The 16,365-nt window shown below is 43.4% G+C and overlaps 1 protein-coding gene across 14 annotated transcripts in view; it reads left to right on the top strand.

Annotated features, from left to right (window-relative positions):
* MGA (MAX dimerization protein MGA) overlaps positions 1–16,365 on the top strand; it is a 96,551-nt gene that overhangs the window by 24,696 nt on the left and 55,490 nt on the right. For all 14 annotated transcript variants that reach the window (XR_007357328.2, XR_012668966.1, XR_007357329.2 and 11 more), the window contains exons 3-8: positions 3,413–4,340; positions 4,711–4,798; positions 4,991–5,086; positions 12,525–12,656; positions 13,323–13,421; positions 14,372–15,021. Coding sequence is in view for 11 of the 14 variants with exons in the window: in XM_048855254.2 (XP_048711211.1) it covers positions 3,413–4,340; positions 4,711–4,798; positions 4,991–5,086; positions 12,525–12,656; positions 13,323–13,421; positions 14,372–15,021 (1,993 nt within the window). In the remaining 3 variants the exon portion in view is untranslated. The remainder of the gene's footprint in view (positions 1–3,412; positions 4,341–4,710; positions 4,799–4,990; positions 5,087–12,524; positions 12,657–13,322; positions 13,422–14,371; positions 15,022–16,365) is intronic.

Genomic DNA, 16,365 nt, shown 5'->3' with positions numbered 1-16,365 from the left:
AAAAAATTGCAAGAAGAAAATATTTGCAGACATTTTTGTTTCTGAGAAGAATCGGAATCCTATTTTAGAAGGTTACCATAATGAACCATCCTTATGGAGAATTTTGATCATGTTTTTGAAGTTCATTTATTGCTGCATTTCGTGTTTGCACAAGAATTCTCGCATTCTTCCAAGGCATTGGGAGTCTCAAATATGTGTCCCATACATTTCTTTATGAAAATGGTCTCCAAACTATGGGGCATGCCCCCCTCGGGGGGGAACGGAGGAATATTTGCATAGGGGCCACGTTGCGGCCCAGGCCAGTCCCCAGAAGGGGTGGGGAGGGAACGCCACCCAACCTCCTCTCTGCCCACAGCTCTGGCCTCACCCCCAGTTGCAGCGTCTGGCCCTGGTGCTCCATTCCCGGCCCTGCTGTTTCCCGGCCCAGCTCTGGTAGGGAGGGGAGGGATAGGTCAGTGATTTGAGCACTGGCCTGCTAAACCCAGGGTTGTGAGTTCAATCCTTGAGGGGGTCATTTAGGGATCTGGGGCGAAAATTGGGGATTGGTCCTGCTTTGAGCAGGGGGTTGGACTAGATGACCTTCTGAGGTCCCTTCCAACCCTGATATTCTATGATTCTATGATGGGGGCAAGGGGGGGGTGAGCAATCCTGAAAAGTTTGGGGACCACTGCTTTATGATTTGATATTGTATCAATATGATGGTAATTTAAATTATTATAATGAGTAAAAAATTTAGTTATATCAAGTGTGTTTTAGGAAGAAGAAGAATTTTACTCAATTAAAAGTGGTGTATATTCAGATCTCCATGAATGAAGTGTTCAAGACTTGAAAAATTTACAAAATAGCACCTAACTAAAGTACTAAGCCTATGAGCCCAGATGCCACCACACCTCCCCTTCCCCCAAAAAACCCTCCCCCCCAGAATCATGGCCATGAATTTTAAAGAAATAAAGCAATAATATAGAGGTATTTTACCATACATAACTGTATTGCCAATCAACTTTTCATCTAATAAGCTTAAAAATGTAATTTACTCTGTGTCCTGCACTTTTGATGTACCTTCTCTTTACTTTGTGGTTTACTGCCCTCTGCCATTCCTGTTTTGGATTATATTGTGTCTCTTTTTGCATTGTCCAGAAAGTATGTTTTTGCTTCTCTCTCCTTCCATCCCCTGAAATCCTTTCCTCTGTTTCTCTGAATTGTGGGGTTTTTTTTATATTTTTTACTTTAGATTTTTCTGACTTTCCTTGTCCACAAATATCTCTCTCCCTTTTTAAAAATGTAATCCTTCCATTTTATTCCTTTCTCTCCTTCTCTAAAAAGACAGAGGTTTATCTAATTGAGTTTTTGTAACTCATAAATTTTATGGGCAGCAACTACTCCTAAATATCTTAAGGAACAGTTAACCATAATTTTCCTTTGCAATGGTTTTACCATCCCAATTAAAGTTTAGCATTGTGCTCTTTCCCACATTAGTATGGGAAACCTGAAAATCTACTAGACCAGAGGTTCTCAAACTTGGTCTGCGAGCTCCATTCAGGTGGTCTGCGGATAGTTCCTTCTAAGGTACACGCCTGGGCAGCCACACATAAGAGAATAAAGGGTCACCCACCTAATTAGTGGAGCCATGTAGGCGTGGCTCCATTAATTAGGTGCCTGAACCCTGGAGGAGATGCACATGTCAGGTGAGTGATGGCCTTGGGGGGGAATAGGGGGTAGGTGGGAGGGGGCAGTGGGGTGAGAAGAGTGGGTAGGGGGAATATGTGCAGGGCAACAGCAGCCAGAGAGAGACCAACTTTCTCCATCTCCAGGGCGGTGGCTGCCGGGGAGAGAACCCTGTCCTTCCCAGCCCATCTCGGTGGCTGCCGTGGCGGGGGAGAGAGTACTGATATTAAAATATGAGTTGTGTGCTTTTATTTGTAGGAAAAAAAACCGCTTTTTTTGATTAGCACTTTTATCCAAAGCGCTTTACAATCGTTAGTAACGGTACAAATAACATTTGGAAAGATCATTAAGTGGTCCAGCCATGAAAAACATGTCACGGAGTATGAAATTTGGTCTTTTGTGTTCTTTTACCCTATACTATACAGAGTTCATAGGAGAGACCAGTGTTTCTCAAATTGGGGGTCCTGACCCAAAAGGGGGGTCACAGAGTTATTTTAGGGGGGTTGCAGTATTGCCACCGTTACTCTGCTCTGCCTTCAGAGCTGGGTGGCTGGAGAGCGGAGGCTGTTGGCCAGGCCCCCACCTCTGGAGGCAGCGCCCCGCTAGCAATAGCACAGAAGTAGGGTAGCAATACCATACCATGCCACCCTTTACTTCTGTGCTGGTGCTGGCAGTGGCTCTGCCATCAGAGCTGGGCTCCCAGCCCGCAGCCGCCGCTCTCCAGCTGCCCAGCTCTGAAGGCAGCGCCACCGCCAGCAGCGGTGCAGAAGTAAGGGTCACAGCACTGCAAACCCCCCCACGATAACCTTGTAACCCCCCCCCCCACACACACACACACAAACAACTCCTTTTGGGGTCAGGACCCCTACAATTACAACACCATGACATTTCAGATTTAAATAGCTGAAATCTTGAAATTTATGATTTTTAAAATCCTATGGCCATGAAATTTACCAAAATGGACCATGAATTTGGTAGGGCCCTACCTATAGGCTTGCTTCTGAAATTTCAACTATCATTCTCTGAGCTGTATTGTGTGGGGGGGGAATTATATTTTTCAGGTGCGTTTCTTCTCCATGGCTGGCTGCCAGATTTTGATAATGTTAGCAAAACTGATGGGAAGCAACCAATACCTCCCAGAACTATTTATAAGAATGAAATTGCATCTACAGTTGGAGTTCTCTAATGTCTGGCCAAGTTCTGTTTTCACTGATATCCATTTCAATTCAGACTAAGTCAGTTGAGTTCAGTGGAGTTACTCTGAATTTACGCTGGAGTAATTGAGAGCAGAATCTGGCTCAGTGGCTTCCAAATGGATGGGGTGATTTCATATGGGACGGGTTAGAATACCAGTTACTTTTAAATATGATTCTCGTATAAGAGCAGAGGAGAGAGTCCTGCTACCTAAAATAAGAAATTACTATATTCTCTGGAGTCTGTATGATGAAAAAACATATGAGATGGCATAATAATGTTTCTTGAATGCTAACTAGTATGCTAAAAATGAAAGCTTGTCCTAACTAGCAGCAGTTGCCCTAAAGTCACTGTCAAGCTCAGCTGACCTAAGTGTTGTTCCTTATAGGGAGCAACGTCCTGCTAAAGTAGTATCTTCCTACTGTGATAACCATTTATTGTGCAGTACTGAGGAATCTGTTTTAGGGAAGGAAAATATAATTGATATGACAGGATATTTTTTGAATTTTGTGTCTTTCATCTGTGTGGTAAAGTTCTTGTTTACTTTCTCCAGTCCCATCGCTAGCAGTTATGAAAGCAGCTCCCGGGTAGCATCCCCATTGGACCCAAATGGACACTTCAATGTAGTCATTAAAGAGGAGCCGGTAGATGACTATGATTATGGGTCAAGTGTGTGCATTGAAGGGATAACTGTGAAGCAGGAAGACACAGATGAGGAAACAGATGAATATTCCAATAGTGATAATGATCCCATACTAGAGAAACAGCTGAGAAAACACAGTGAGATGGACAGAAAAGATGCAGGAGTCAGGTCCACCAAACGAATGCTGGCCAACCCTTCAGGTGTTGCCAAAGCCAAAATGTTAAAATTGGATAGTGGGAAGATGCCTGTAGTCTATTTAGAGCCCTGTGCAGTCACCAAGAGCACGGTAAAGATCTCTGAGCTGCCACAGACCATGCTCTCCTCTTGTAAGAAGGATAAATCCCCAGTGAGTGCAATATTGGACTCCTTGCCTATTTGTTTTGAAAATCATAAGGACTCTTGCTTACACACAGTCATGGAAACTGAGGAAGTAGCTGTAAAAAAACAGTACTCTGGAAACAAAGTGCCACAAAAATACTGTTCCATCAAAGAGGCACCATGGACCATATCTAAATCATCTAGTTTCAAGCTTGGGAGCTCTACAGGTGGCCTTTTTTCAGCCAGAGACGTTGCTGGAAGAAAAAAAGCAGGTGTACTAAGGAATCCCATGTCCCAGAAGGGTACTGGTACTAATCAAAATCCTATGTCATCCGGCCCAAGTAGAAGGGGAAGGCCACGAAAGCTAAAGATCTCCAAGGCTGGACGACCCCCTAAAAACATAGGGAAGAATGCAGTGACAAGCAAGAATGCCTCCTTGGGATCAGGAAGTATCCTTCCAGATGTTAAGCCAGATCTTGAGGATGTGGATGGAGTCCTCTTTGTGTCCTTTGCATCCAAGGTAAATCACTCTTCCTTCAGTGTCCTCAATAAAACTTAATATGCTCAAAAGGAGCAGTGGCTTAACTTAGCTTCTCAGTGGTCATAAGCTGAAAATAATAATTTTCTCCTTTGGGATCCCTGAAAACGTTATTTAAAAAATTTGTAGTTGTAGCACTGTCTGCGTTTTCTACCTTCATAGCACTCTTGATTATCACTGGCTCAGCGAGAATGAGTGATTAGAATCTGGAGTTTGGTGCATAGTAATGCAAAGCACTATAATTAGGCCACTCTAATAGCCTGTTTTAATGATATGGCTGTCTAGCTTGTGTCGAGATGAGCATTTGATTTTAAAGCACTTTACATTTATTTGAGGCTCTTTTTGCATGTAGGAAGCTCTCGACATTCACACTGTTGATAGAGTTGGAGGAGAAGAATCACAGAATCTGCAGACTTCCTTGCTAGCTACAAGTGATCCAGGTAACACTCAATAACCTTTAATAATAGTTTAAAAAAAGCGGGGGGGGATGGAATTTGGGTGGTTTGGCCTTGATAAAAGAAGGTGTAAGGATACAGTGGGAGATAAGTATTTAAATGAACAGTGTATCAGAATTTTGCATAGCATGTGCAATCTCATTGCATACACAATAATATCTTTCATTCTCTGAGCAGGTTGTCGAGCAAGAATATGCTTGCTGGAAAAAGAACTCTTGGAAGATCTGAAGTCCTTGCGGCATAAGCAAGTGATACATCCTAGTCTCCAGGAAGGTATATATGTAAAGCTCTCTGGGGCAGGAATTGTTTCCTACTGTGTTTTAATACTGTGCTTACCACAGTGGGGACCTGAGTTTGGGTGGTTCTTCAAGTATCTTTCACTGTGGATCCCACTGTAGGTGCTCATGTGAATGGAATCAGAGACTTTTGAACAGAAGTGTGTGATGTGGCCACTGATGCTTCCTCTTGCGCCTGTGTGAGGGCATAAATGGCAGAGCTGCAGCAACCCTCCTTCAGTTTCCCTTTACTGTCTGTGGTAGTGAGATTCATTTATTCCAAAACCAGAAGGGAGCAGACAGTGATGGAGCACTTCAGCCAGAGAACGGTATTCAATTCCCTCAATGACCATATACTGACACCCTATAGAAAAACATATAGGTACCAGCCCCAGCAGAGACCGAGGACATTATCTTACTCCTTGAGTTAACGACCAGAGTAATGACAAAGAAAGAGGACAAGGTGCTCCAGGGGATGCCCATTTCCCACCTCTTTGGCTAACCTACTTCCTTCTCAGAGGCCGCAGATTTGACAGAAGCGTCAAGAGTTGCACTGCATTCATTCTGGAGCCTCTCTCCACCTTCAGCAACTGCCTGGCCCCTTTCCACTGGGACAACTGACAAATGGGCATTAGACATTGTATCCTAAGGCTCTTCTGTACTTTCCCACTCCATACCCTTTCCCTTCTCACAAAAGCCTGTTACAAACAGACAAGGAGGTAATATCTTCTATTGGACCATCTTCTATTGGTGAGAGGTCACCCGAAGAGCTCAGTGTAAGCTCAAAAGCTTTTCTCAATCAACAACAGAAGTGGGTCCAGTAAAAGATATTAGCTCACCCACCTTCTCTCTCTAATACCCTGGGACTGAAACAGCTACAACACTGCATGTTACAAAGACAAGCAGACTTGTTACTTCATTTAGGTAGGTGGGGTAGTACAAGGGAAGAGGCTTCTACTCCTGTCACTTCCTTATCCTGAAGCGGGTCTTCATCCTATCCTAGATATGAGGAGATTGAACAAATACATGCGTCATCTCAGATTCAGGGTAACGCTTGCCTCTGTCATCCCACATCTTCAGGCCCATGACTGGTTTCTAACTCTTAACTTTTACGTACAGGACACGTACTTCCATAAAATCATCCACCCAGCTGACAATAAATAGTTCAGATTCATGGTGGGCCAAATCATTACAAGTAGAAAGTACTGCCATTCAAACTCTCCATGGCACCAAGAATCTTCATGAGGTGTCCAAAGATAGTAGCAGCACATCTTAGAAGGAAAGACATTCATGTATACCTTTACCTGGATGATCAGTTGTGGGAAGGCAGATCCCAGCAGGACATGGCGGCAAGCCTGAAATATGTTCTCTCAGCCAGGTCTCATAGTGAACTACAAAAAATCATCTTATCCCATCACTGAATGAGTTCATAAGAGCACTGATCAACTTGGGTTAGCAAGAGCATACCTTCCAAAGGACAGGTTCCTGTCGATGCAGTTGCTATTACTTAGGTTAGAATTATTCCTGATTGCAATGAATCATAGAATATCAGGGTTGGAAGGGACCTCAGGAGGTCATCTAGTCCAACCCCCTGCTCAAAGCAGGACCCATCCCCAATTAAATCATCCCAGTCAGGGCTTTGTCAAGCCTTACCTTAAAAACTTCTAAGGAAAAAGATTCCACCACCTCCCTAGGTAACTCATTCCAGTGTTTCACCACCCTTCTAGTGAAAAAGTTTTTCCTGATATCCAACCTAAATCTCCCCCACTGCAACTTGAGACCATTACTCCTTGTCCTGTCATCCGCTACCACTGAGAATAGTCTAGATCCATCCTCTTTGGAATCCCCTTTCAGGTAGTTGAAAGCAGCTATCAAATCTCCCCTCATTCTTCTCTTCTGTAGACTAAACAATCCCAGTTCCCTCAGCCTCTCCTCGTAAGTCGTGTGTTCCAGTCCCCTAATCATTTTTGTTGCCCTCCACTGGACTCTTTTTCCAATTTTTCCACATCCTTCTTGTAGTGTGGGGTCCAAAACTGGACACAGTACTCCAGATGAGGCCTCACCAATGTCAAATAGAGGGGAACGATCACGTCCCTCCGTCTGCTGGCAATGCCCCTACTTATACATCCCAAAATGCCATTGGCCTTCTTGGCAACAAGGGCACACTGTTGACTCTCATCCAGCTTCTCGTCCACTGTAACCCCTAGGTCCTTTTCCGCAGAACTGCTGCCTAGGCATTCGGTCCCTAGTCTGTAGCAGTGCATTGGATTCTTCCATCCTAAGTGCAGGACTCTGCACTTGTCCTTGTTGGACCTCATCAGATTTCTTTTGGCCCAATCCTCCAATTTGTCTAGGTCCCTCTGTGTCCCATCCCTACCCTCCAGCGTATCTACCACTCCTCCCAGTTTAGTGTCGTCTGCAAACTTGCTGAGAGTGCAATCCACACCATCCTCCAGATCATTTATGAAGATATTGAACAAAACCGGCCCCAGGACCGACCCTTGGGGCACTCCGCTTGATACTGGCTGCCAACCAGACATGGAGCCATTGATCACTACCCGTTGAGCCCGACAATCTAACCAATTTTCTACCCACCTTATAGTCCATTCATCCAGCCCATACTTCTTTAACTTGCTGACAAGAATACTGTGGGAGACAGTGTTAAAAGCTTTGCTAAAGTCAAGGAACAACACGTCCCTTGCTTTCCCTTCATCCACAGAACCAGTTCTCTCGTCATAGAAGGCAATTAGATTAGTCAGGCATGACTTGCCCTTGGTGAATCCATGCTGACTGTTCCTGATCACTTGCCTCTCCTCTAAAGTGCTTCAGAATTGATTCCTTGAGGACCTGCTCCATGATTTTTCCAGGGACTGAGGTGAGGCTGACTGGTCTGTAGTTCCTAGGTTCCTCCTCCTTCCCTTTTTTAAAGATGGGCACTACATTAGCCTTTTTCCAGTCCTCCAGGACTTCCCCGGATCGCCATGAGTTTTCAAAGATAATGGCCAATGGCTCTGCAATCACATCCACCAACTCCTTTAGCACTCTCGGATGCAACGCATCCGGCCCCATGGACTTGTGCATGTCCAGCTTTTCTAAACAGTCCCGAACCACTTCTTTCTCCACAGAGGGCTGGTCACCTCCTCCCCATTCTGTGCTGCCCAGTGCAGTAGTCTGGGAGCTGACCTTGTTCGTGAAGACAGAGGCAAAAAAAGCATTGAGTACATTAGCTTTTTCCACATCCTCTGTCACTTGGTTGCCTCCATCATTCAGTAAGGGGTCCACACTTTCCTTGACTTTCTTCTTGTTGCCAACATACCTGAAGAAACCCTTCTTGTTACTCTTAACATCTCTTGCTAGCTGCAACTCCAGGTGTGATTTGACCTTCCTGAGTTCACTCCTGCATGCCCGAGCAATATTTTTATACTCATCCTGGTCATTTGTCCAATCTTCCACTTCTTGTAAGCTTCTTTTTTGTGTTTAAGATCAGCAAGGATTTCACTGTTAAGCCAAGCTGGTCGCCTGCCATATTTACTATTCTTTCTACACATTGGGATGGTTTGCCCCGTAACGTCAATAAGGATTCTTTAAAATACAGCCAGCTCTCCTGGACTCCTTTCCCCCTCATGTTATTCTCCCAGTGGATCTTGCCCATCAGTTCCCTGAGGGAGTCAAAGTCTGCTATGGTATGGGTCTGCTGGCCCTATGTAGCAAGCATGTATGTGTTGCTGCTTGCCAGACTTCACCAGTAGTCCCTTCAGCTCTGTCTCTGGTGAATCTATTTCTCAACAATACCCCAGATGAACAAGAAGGTTGTAGTTTCACCATGTCATCTCGGATCTGAGATAGTGGAAGGAACCCAAAAAAGTGCATGGAAGGGTACTGTTCTTTGCTCCCTGACAATGACTTTAACCACAGATGCATCAGGGACAGATTGGAGAGTCCACCTGGGCTGTCCACAAATACGAGGGACCTGATCCCTAAAGACATGGGGCACTACATCAGTGTCCTGGAGCTTAGAGCAATCAGGCTAGCCTGCATGGCCTTCCTATCTCTCCTTCAAAATTACACAGTGCGGACCTTGGTAGATTACATGTACGTGATGCACTGTGTAAACAACCAAGGGAGTGCACACTTGGCCTCCCCTCTGTCTGAAAACTATTAAGTTCTGGTCGCTCCAACATATGATAAACCATTCATTCTTCACCTCTTGGGTGTCATCAACAACCTGGCAGATAATCTGTTTACCACACATGAGTGATCACTGCGGAGGTCCTTCAGAGAGCTGATATTCCTTTGTTGGGGGACCTCTATGATAGGCTTGTTTGCCACCAACATCAAGTGCCAGATGATTTGTTCCAGACCGGGCACAAGCCTGGGGTTGCTTCTGCATGCTTTCTTTCTGCAGTGATCCCAAGGACTTCTGTATCCCAGGGTAGCAGCCAAAATCAAACAAGACAAAACTGTCTTTGTGTTGCCCTAGTAGCCGAGATGGTTTTGGTTGACAGACCTCTTACAAATATCCATTCTGCTGCCTATCCAGCTCCCAGATTGGCCAGAGCTGAGTTCCCAGCACCGTTGCCAGATAGTCCATTCAGACGCAAAGTCATTGTGCCTGCAGTCTGGTAGTTGCCTGGTTGAGTATTGCAGACAGAGACTGCTCCCTACAGGTATAGGAAATCCTGATACAGAGCAGGAAGAGACTGCCCAGGAAGACTTACTCATCTCAATTGAAGAGACTCTCTATATGGGCAGTCCAGTATGGCCTGGACCTGGTCCAGACCTCAGTATTGATGATCTTTGACTATCGCACTTAAACGTTCAGTTCTATTAAGATCCACCTTGCAGCATTTTCAGCTTGCCATTTACCTGAACTGTTTTGCTTGGTCTTTTCTCACTGAACATTATCAAAATTTTTCAGAAGGCTATTACGTACCTACCAACCAGTCTTAGAACCTACTCCTGCCTGGGACTTCAACATCATCCTCCTTAGATTTATGAAGCCTCCCTTTGAACCTCCTTCAGAATGCTCCCTATATTTCCTCACTCCAAAGACAGGCTTCATAGTGGCTATCACTGTGGCTAGAGGAGTGAGTTAGTGCCAAGCACTTATGGCTGAACCTCTGTATACAACATTGCATAGGGATATTGTGGTGCTAAAACTTCATCCAAAATTTATCCTCATGGTGGTCTTAGAATTTAATCTAAACCAGTCTTCTTCCCAAAGCCACACTCCACACTGGGAGAAGAGAAGTTGCATATGCTGTGTCCAGGTCCTTGCTTTATTACATTCAGGACCAGACTGTTCAGACGGTCTCCCAGTGTATTTCTGGCACTAGCCAGGCATTCTAAAGGTCAGGCCACCTCTTCACATAGAATAAGAAATGGATAACACAATGCAACTCACTGTGTTACCAGGAGGCTGATGTACTTCTCCTAGCCAACATTAAGGCTCCCTCCACCAGATTGCAAGCAACATCTTTCTCCTGCTTCAGTAATGTGCTGATATCAGAAATCTGCAAAACAGCACTGTGGACCACTGACCTTGTCAAGCGTTTTACTTTGGGCTTAGCAGTCAAGTCTGATGCCAAGCTTGGGAGAGCAGTTCTTCAGTTACTATATTAATGGATGCAGCTGAAACGCCTTCTTCCCACCATCCTGAAAGGATATTGCTTGCTGGTCACCTATAGTGGGATCCACTCACACGTACTCCAAAAGAAAGGTTACTTCCCCTACTGCAACTGTGGTTCTTTGAGATGTTGTAGTCAGTGTGGATCCCATGACCCATCCTTCATCCCTGCTTTTTGGAATCCTCAGCTGTCACTGGCTTCGAGTTGCGAGGGAACTCAGGAAAGGTAGTGGCCACTGCCTTTTATGTCTTCACACAGGCATGCAACAAGGCACAGGCACACACGTGGCCCTAAAGGACGCTGCTACTCAAAGGACTCAGGTAGTGTGCATGTGGTACACGTGCAACTACAGTGGGATTCACACTTGATTACAACATCTCAAAGAACCACAGTTACTGTACAGTAACTGTTCTTTCTCTGGGTATTACCTCAATCCCACCAATAAAAATAATCTTCAGAATTCATGCAGATTATCAGTTTCATGGTTGTGAGGAAATGAATGTTACACATGAAATAAAGAAAAGATCTTGCTTGGGATTCATTAATTTGGAGGCTTCAAGAGAACTCTGTTCTGTTTGTTGTTGTTAAATTCATCTTTTGTCATTTTTAATCTTGACATGAATTGATGTATTCTGGGATGAGATAGGGACTTTCCCCAAGCTTGTTCAGTCTGGGGCTTCTCAGAAAAAAAATTCCACAGCACAATATGTACACATTTAAATTTAAATGATCATGCACATACGAAAGGTCACTTTTATTACCTAGATCCTAAATTGTTCAGCTATACATCTCCAGATGAACCATTTTATTGATCGACTTGTTCACTTAGAATCCCCCTTCTGCTGCTGCTTAAAATGAGGGAAAGTGACTATTATGATTGGTATACCTTTATTTTATCCCAACCATTGCAAGTTTCCTTAGAGGAAAAGCACGTGGGGACTTGGAAGGGGATAAGAGTCTGGAAATTCCTTTGTACCTACGAGCTTGCTCTGTTGAATTATTCTATACAATTGTTACTTCTTTCACTTCGTTTTTCTATTCAATTACTAAGAAAATTTATTTTTATATAGTGCTTCTCATACTAATGGTATTCCATAATACTTTGCAAAAGAATGAGAATTCCATCAGTATCTTACTGATTGTGCAGTGACTGAATATGTAAACACAATAGCCATAATCATAATTAATTCTATTTTATAGCACTTTTTTCTTCCAAAAAACACATTAGTGTTTGTATGTAAATTGATATAAATATTCAGGAATCACTTCACCCATTACAGCTGTTGGCACAACTGTTCAGTGGTGGACAACAACAGTAGGTAACAATTTTAAGATAAGAAGTAAGGAATATTATATCCGGTTAAAACTTAAGCAATATCTTACACCCAGCTTGTGGATATTAGCACCTGTTTTGAGATAAGGAATGTTGCCCAGGAGAACAGAGGTTGACCCTTTCTTCTTTTTCAAAAAGTGCAATAGGATCTTTACATTCTTCCCTGGACAGAGAGAGATGAAAGTGGTTTTTCCTTTTTATCTCATCCCAAGCACATCTTAATAGGGTGGTATGATCTCAGATACTGTAGTATCTAAACTGCATAGGAGTTGAAGTCTGGTGGGAAACTGGAACCCCTGGCCATTCTTTTTTCTATTTTCAAGTCTGTTAAAACACAGAATGAATGCAAACTCTTTTAAAGTAACTTTTTATTACTTGTATAAGCTGAGAAATGTATCATCTTAAAAGATTTGCTGCTTCTTTTTGCTAATAGTTTGCATGGCTGTGTGATTTTCACTGGTACTTGCTTCTTGCAGTGGGACTAAAGTTGAACTCTGTGGACCCAACAATGAGCATTGACCTGAAATATTTGGGTGTGCAGCTCCCACTCTCCTACTCAAAAAACTACTCTTTGTGGAACTACCCAAGAATCAATCCTGGCTGTTCGGGTAGGTAAACCATGCTTTCAAAATACATTATCTATTCTTTCAGCATTATTGTTGGGGGCTTGAGGGGTTGGGATTAGTTGTGTATGTGGAATAGGAGTTTTAAATAAAGTTGAATGTCAGTGATGAGAAGGTATCTCATAGGAATTTTTTGTTTTTAATGAGGAATCTTTATACGAAAGCCATATATCATAAACTTGCTGTTTAAATTACTATGAACTTCTTGGCCAAGTGGTCTACCATGTGACAGTCAGGCTCTGATTTTCAGTAATGGCATTGTCATGCAGCTGTACACCTGCTTAGTGCAGGCACGCATGTATGTGTATAAAATTGGGTTTTCCCTAATGGATACACATAGATTGCCTGTCTAGCCATGAGCTCAAAGAAAATTTCCAGTTTGCATGTACGCATGGAGTCATTTGTGTGTATGGTATTGGTGATATTTCATATAGACCGGACTCCTGAAATTGAGGCCCCAAATGTCGATTCTAAGCCTTTTTGTCTGTTACTTTGCTTTAGGGTGCTGTAGTCACAGTCAGTTAGACTTCCATGTTGTTAGGGGGCTGAGTTAGAAGTGGTATTGTTCCACATGTAGAGGATCATTATTCATTCATGTGTAATGTTTTTGCACCTGGTTGATAAGGTGAGGCTGGCTTGTTTTCTTTCCAGATGCTGGGTTTCCCTTTGTTTCCAGGACAGGGAAAACGAATGATTTTACCAAGATCAAGGGCTGGCGAGGGAAGTTTCACAGTGCTTCTAGAAATGAAGGTAAGAGGTAGAAAAGAGTGTTTCCATGTGATACATGTGGCCCTTTTTCTGTCCTAGGAGCAGATCCTTTCAGTTTACTTAATGCTTTATTTTAATTTTTAGTGAAATTTTTGGAGCAGAAATGGTCATGAGTAAAGAATCCCCTGGTTACTGTGATTTCACTGATACAGATTCAAAGATCTGAATGGGGTTTTGTGGAATCAGAGAGATTTTATTTTCCCATTGTGATTTATTCTACTTTGAAATAGGATAAAAGTGTGATTTTTATTTTGTACAAATGACTGCTGAGAAAAGGCAAAAGCTAACTGAAATAGGGTTGTTATTACTGATCCATTTTGGACTCTATATAAACAACCCTTGTTTAGAGAGGTGTGGGAACTCTTATCTTCAGTGTTGCTTTAGACTGTTCTTTGGGGAAGAATCTGCAATTTCTTGGGTATATATGTTTAAAATTATAATGGGAGTTGATACTTCATAGGTTGAGGAAACCCAACCTTTGCCTAATGGGAGGCTGCTTTTGGCAACTTGCCAGAAGGCTACACTGAATTTAAATAAACTGTAGTTCGATTGCAACCACTGTAATAGTTTTTTAATGCAAAGGTGTACCTTGGAGAGACTACATATCCTAGTTTGTAGTGCTTCAAATAGGTCTTCATAGTTACCCATTCAGAGCGAGATGGAACACTGCACCCTGAGACTTGTAACTGCCATGAGCCACCCATCCATATCAAAAATTCCAGTGGCTGCTAGGTGCATTGTTGAACTGAGTGGCCATATTTGGCATGCATGCGTGCTGTGCTATGATCACCCATTTCATACCCAGATATTGTATAAAAGCTTTGGAAAGTTAAAGAAATTACTGTTCTCTGTTGACTCTACCTATTAGGAGAACTGACAATGTACTTTCTCTGGAGTTATTTCCTGTGTATTTGGATTCCATATTTATTCAGGTAGTGGTTCAGAAGGGTCTTTGAAGAATCGCTCCGCTTTCTGCAGTGACAAGCTGGATGAATACCTGGAAAATGAAGGGAAGCTGATGGAAACAAGCATGGGATTTTCTTCTAGCACTTCCACTTCTCCTGTGGTTTATCAGCTGCCAACCAAGAGCACTAGCTATGTACGAACACTAGACAGTGTTCTAAAGAAGCAATCCACCAGCACTCCATCCACCTCTTATACTTTTAAGCCTCTCGCTGTGTCTTCTGCCTCTAGGAAGATGAAAACTCAGAATAAACAGACAGCTTCAAAGAGCCGAGTAAAACCATCCTACAAACCCATACTTCCTTCACCTGTTGTATTAAAGCAGAAACACAGCTTTTCAGTCCCAGGGGAGAAGGTTACTAAGTCTCTGCCAAGTAGCAACATGGCTAATCAGGTGGATAATTTTATGGTGCCAGCTCTAGAAGAAAACATGTTGCCAAAGCAGATCAGTCTGCGTCAGGCACACCAGCAGCAACAGGCTACTCGCCCACCAGGTTTGTCTAAATCTCAGGTGAAGTTGATGGACTTAGAGGACTGTGCATTGTGGGATGGGAAACCACGGACCTACATCACAGAAGAACGAGCAGACATATCCCTGGCAACTCTGCTCACTGCTCAGGTAAGCTACTGTAATTACCTCCCTTCTCTTCCCTATCAAACCTACTACTTCTGCACTCCAGTGCTTCGTAGGTAGGGTTTAACAAAGAGATAATGATGCTAATAAAAATATACAGGGTGCGGGGTCACCTTTTCTTACCGGTTAGATGTATTGCTCTGTAGAAAAAGTCAAGAAAATGTTTTCTTAATTTGTCTATCTGTACCAGCAATTTAGACAGTTGGAGATAGTCAGAAGCTCAACTGTACTAAATTCACTCACTTGTACTGTAAAGAAGGAAGGGGTTTGCCATTTCAGAAGAACAGTTAACCAGGAAAAGTGTATAGTTGTATTGGCAGTCCCCACCCTTGTCCACATTGAATCAACTTCTTGTCTTGGACTCATGTTTCTGTTGTAGCAACAGCTATTATTTGAGTTAAAAATTGTTGATACAATATAATTTTCTTAATTAGAACTCCCCAGTGGAAATGCTTTTGTCCACTTCAAGAAGAATTTCTAACCCAGAGAAGCCATCTTTTTTTGTTTAATAGAATCATAGAATATAAGGGTTGGAAGGGACCCCAGAAGGTCATCTAGTCCAACCCCCTGCTCGAAGCAGGACCAATTCCCAGTTAAATCATCCCAGCCAGGGCTTTGTCAAGCCTGACCTTAAAAACCTCTAAGGAAGGAGATTCTACCACCTCCCTAGGTAACGCATTCCAGTGTTTCACCACCCTCTTAGTGAAAAAGTTTTTCCTAATATCCAATCTAAACCTCCCCCACTGCAGCTTGAGACCATTACTCCTTGTTCTGTCATCTGCTACCATTGAGAACAGTCTAGAGCCATCCTCTTTGGAACCCCCTTTCAGGTAGTTGAAAGCAGCTATCAAATCCCCCCTCATTCTTCTCTTCTGCAGGCTAAACAATCCCAGCTCCCTCAGCCTCTCCTCATAACTCATGTGTTCCAGACCCCTAATCATTTTTGTTGCCCTTCGCTGGACTCTCTCCAATTTATCCACATCCTTCTTGAAGTGTGGGGCCCAAAACTGGACACAGTACTCCAGATGAGGCCTCACTAATGTCGAATAGAGGGGAACGATCACGTCCCTCGATCTGCTCGCTATGCCCCTACTTATACATCCCAAAATGCCATTGGCCTTCTTGGCAACAAGGGCACACTGCTGACTCATATCCAGCTTCTCGTCCACTGTCACCCCTAGGTCCTTTTCCGCAGAACTGCTGCCTAGCCATTCGGTCCCTAGTCTGTAGCTGTGCATTGGGTTCTTCCGTCCTAAGTGCAGGACCCTGCACTTATCCTTATTGAACCTCATCAGATTTCTTTTGGCCCAATCCTCCAATTTGTCTAGG

Source organism: Caretta caretta, chromosome 6 (genome assembly GCF_965140235.1).
Source record: "Caretta caretta isolate rCarCar2 chromosome 6, rCarCar1.hap1, whole genome shotgun sequence".
In the NCBI taxonomy this organism is placed as follows: domain Eukaryota; kingdom Metazoa; phylum Chordata; order Testudines; family Cheloniidae; genus Caretta; species Caretta caretta.
Note: the sequence above shows the minus strand (reverse complement) of the source record. Positions and strands in the feature narration are given on the sequence as shown.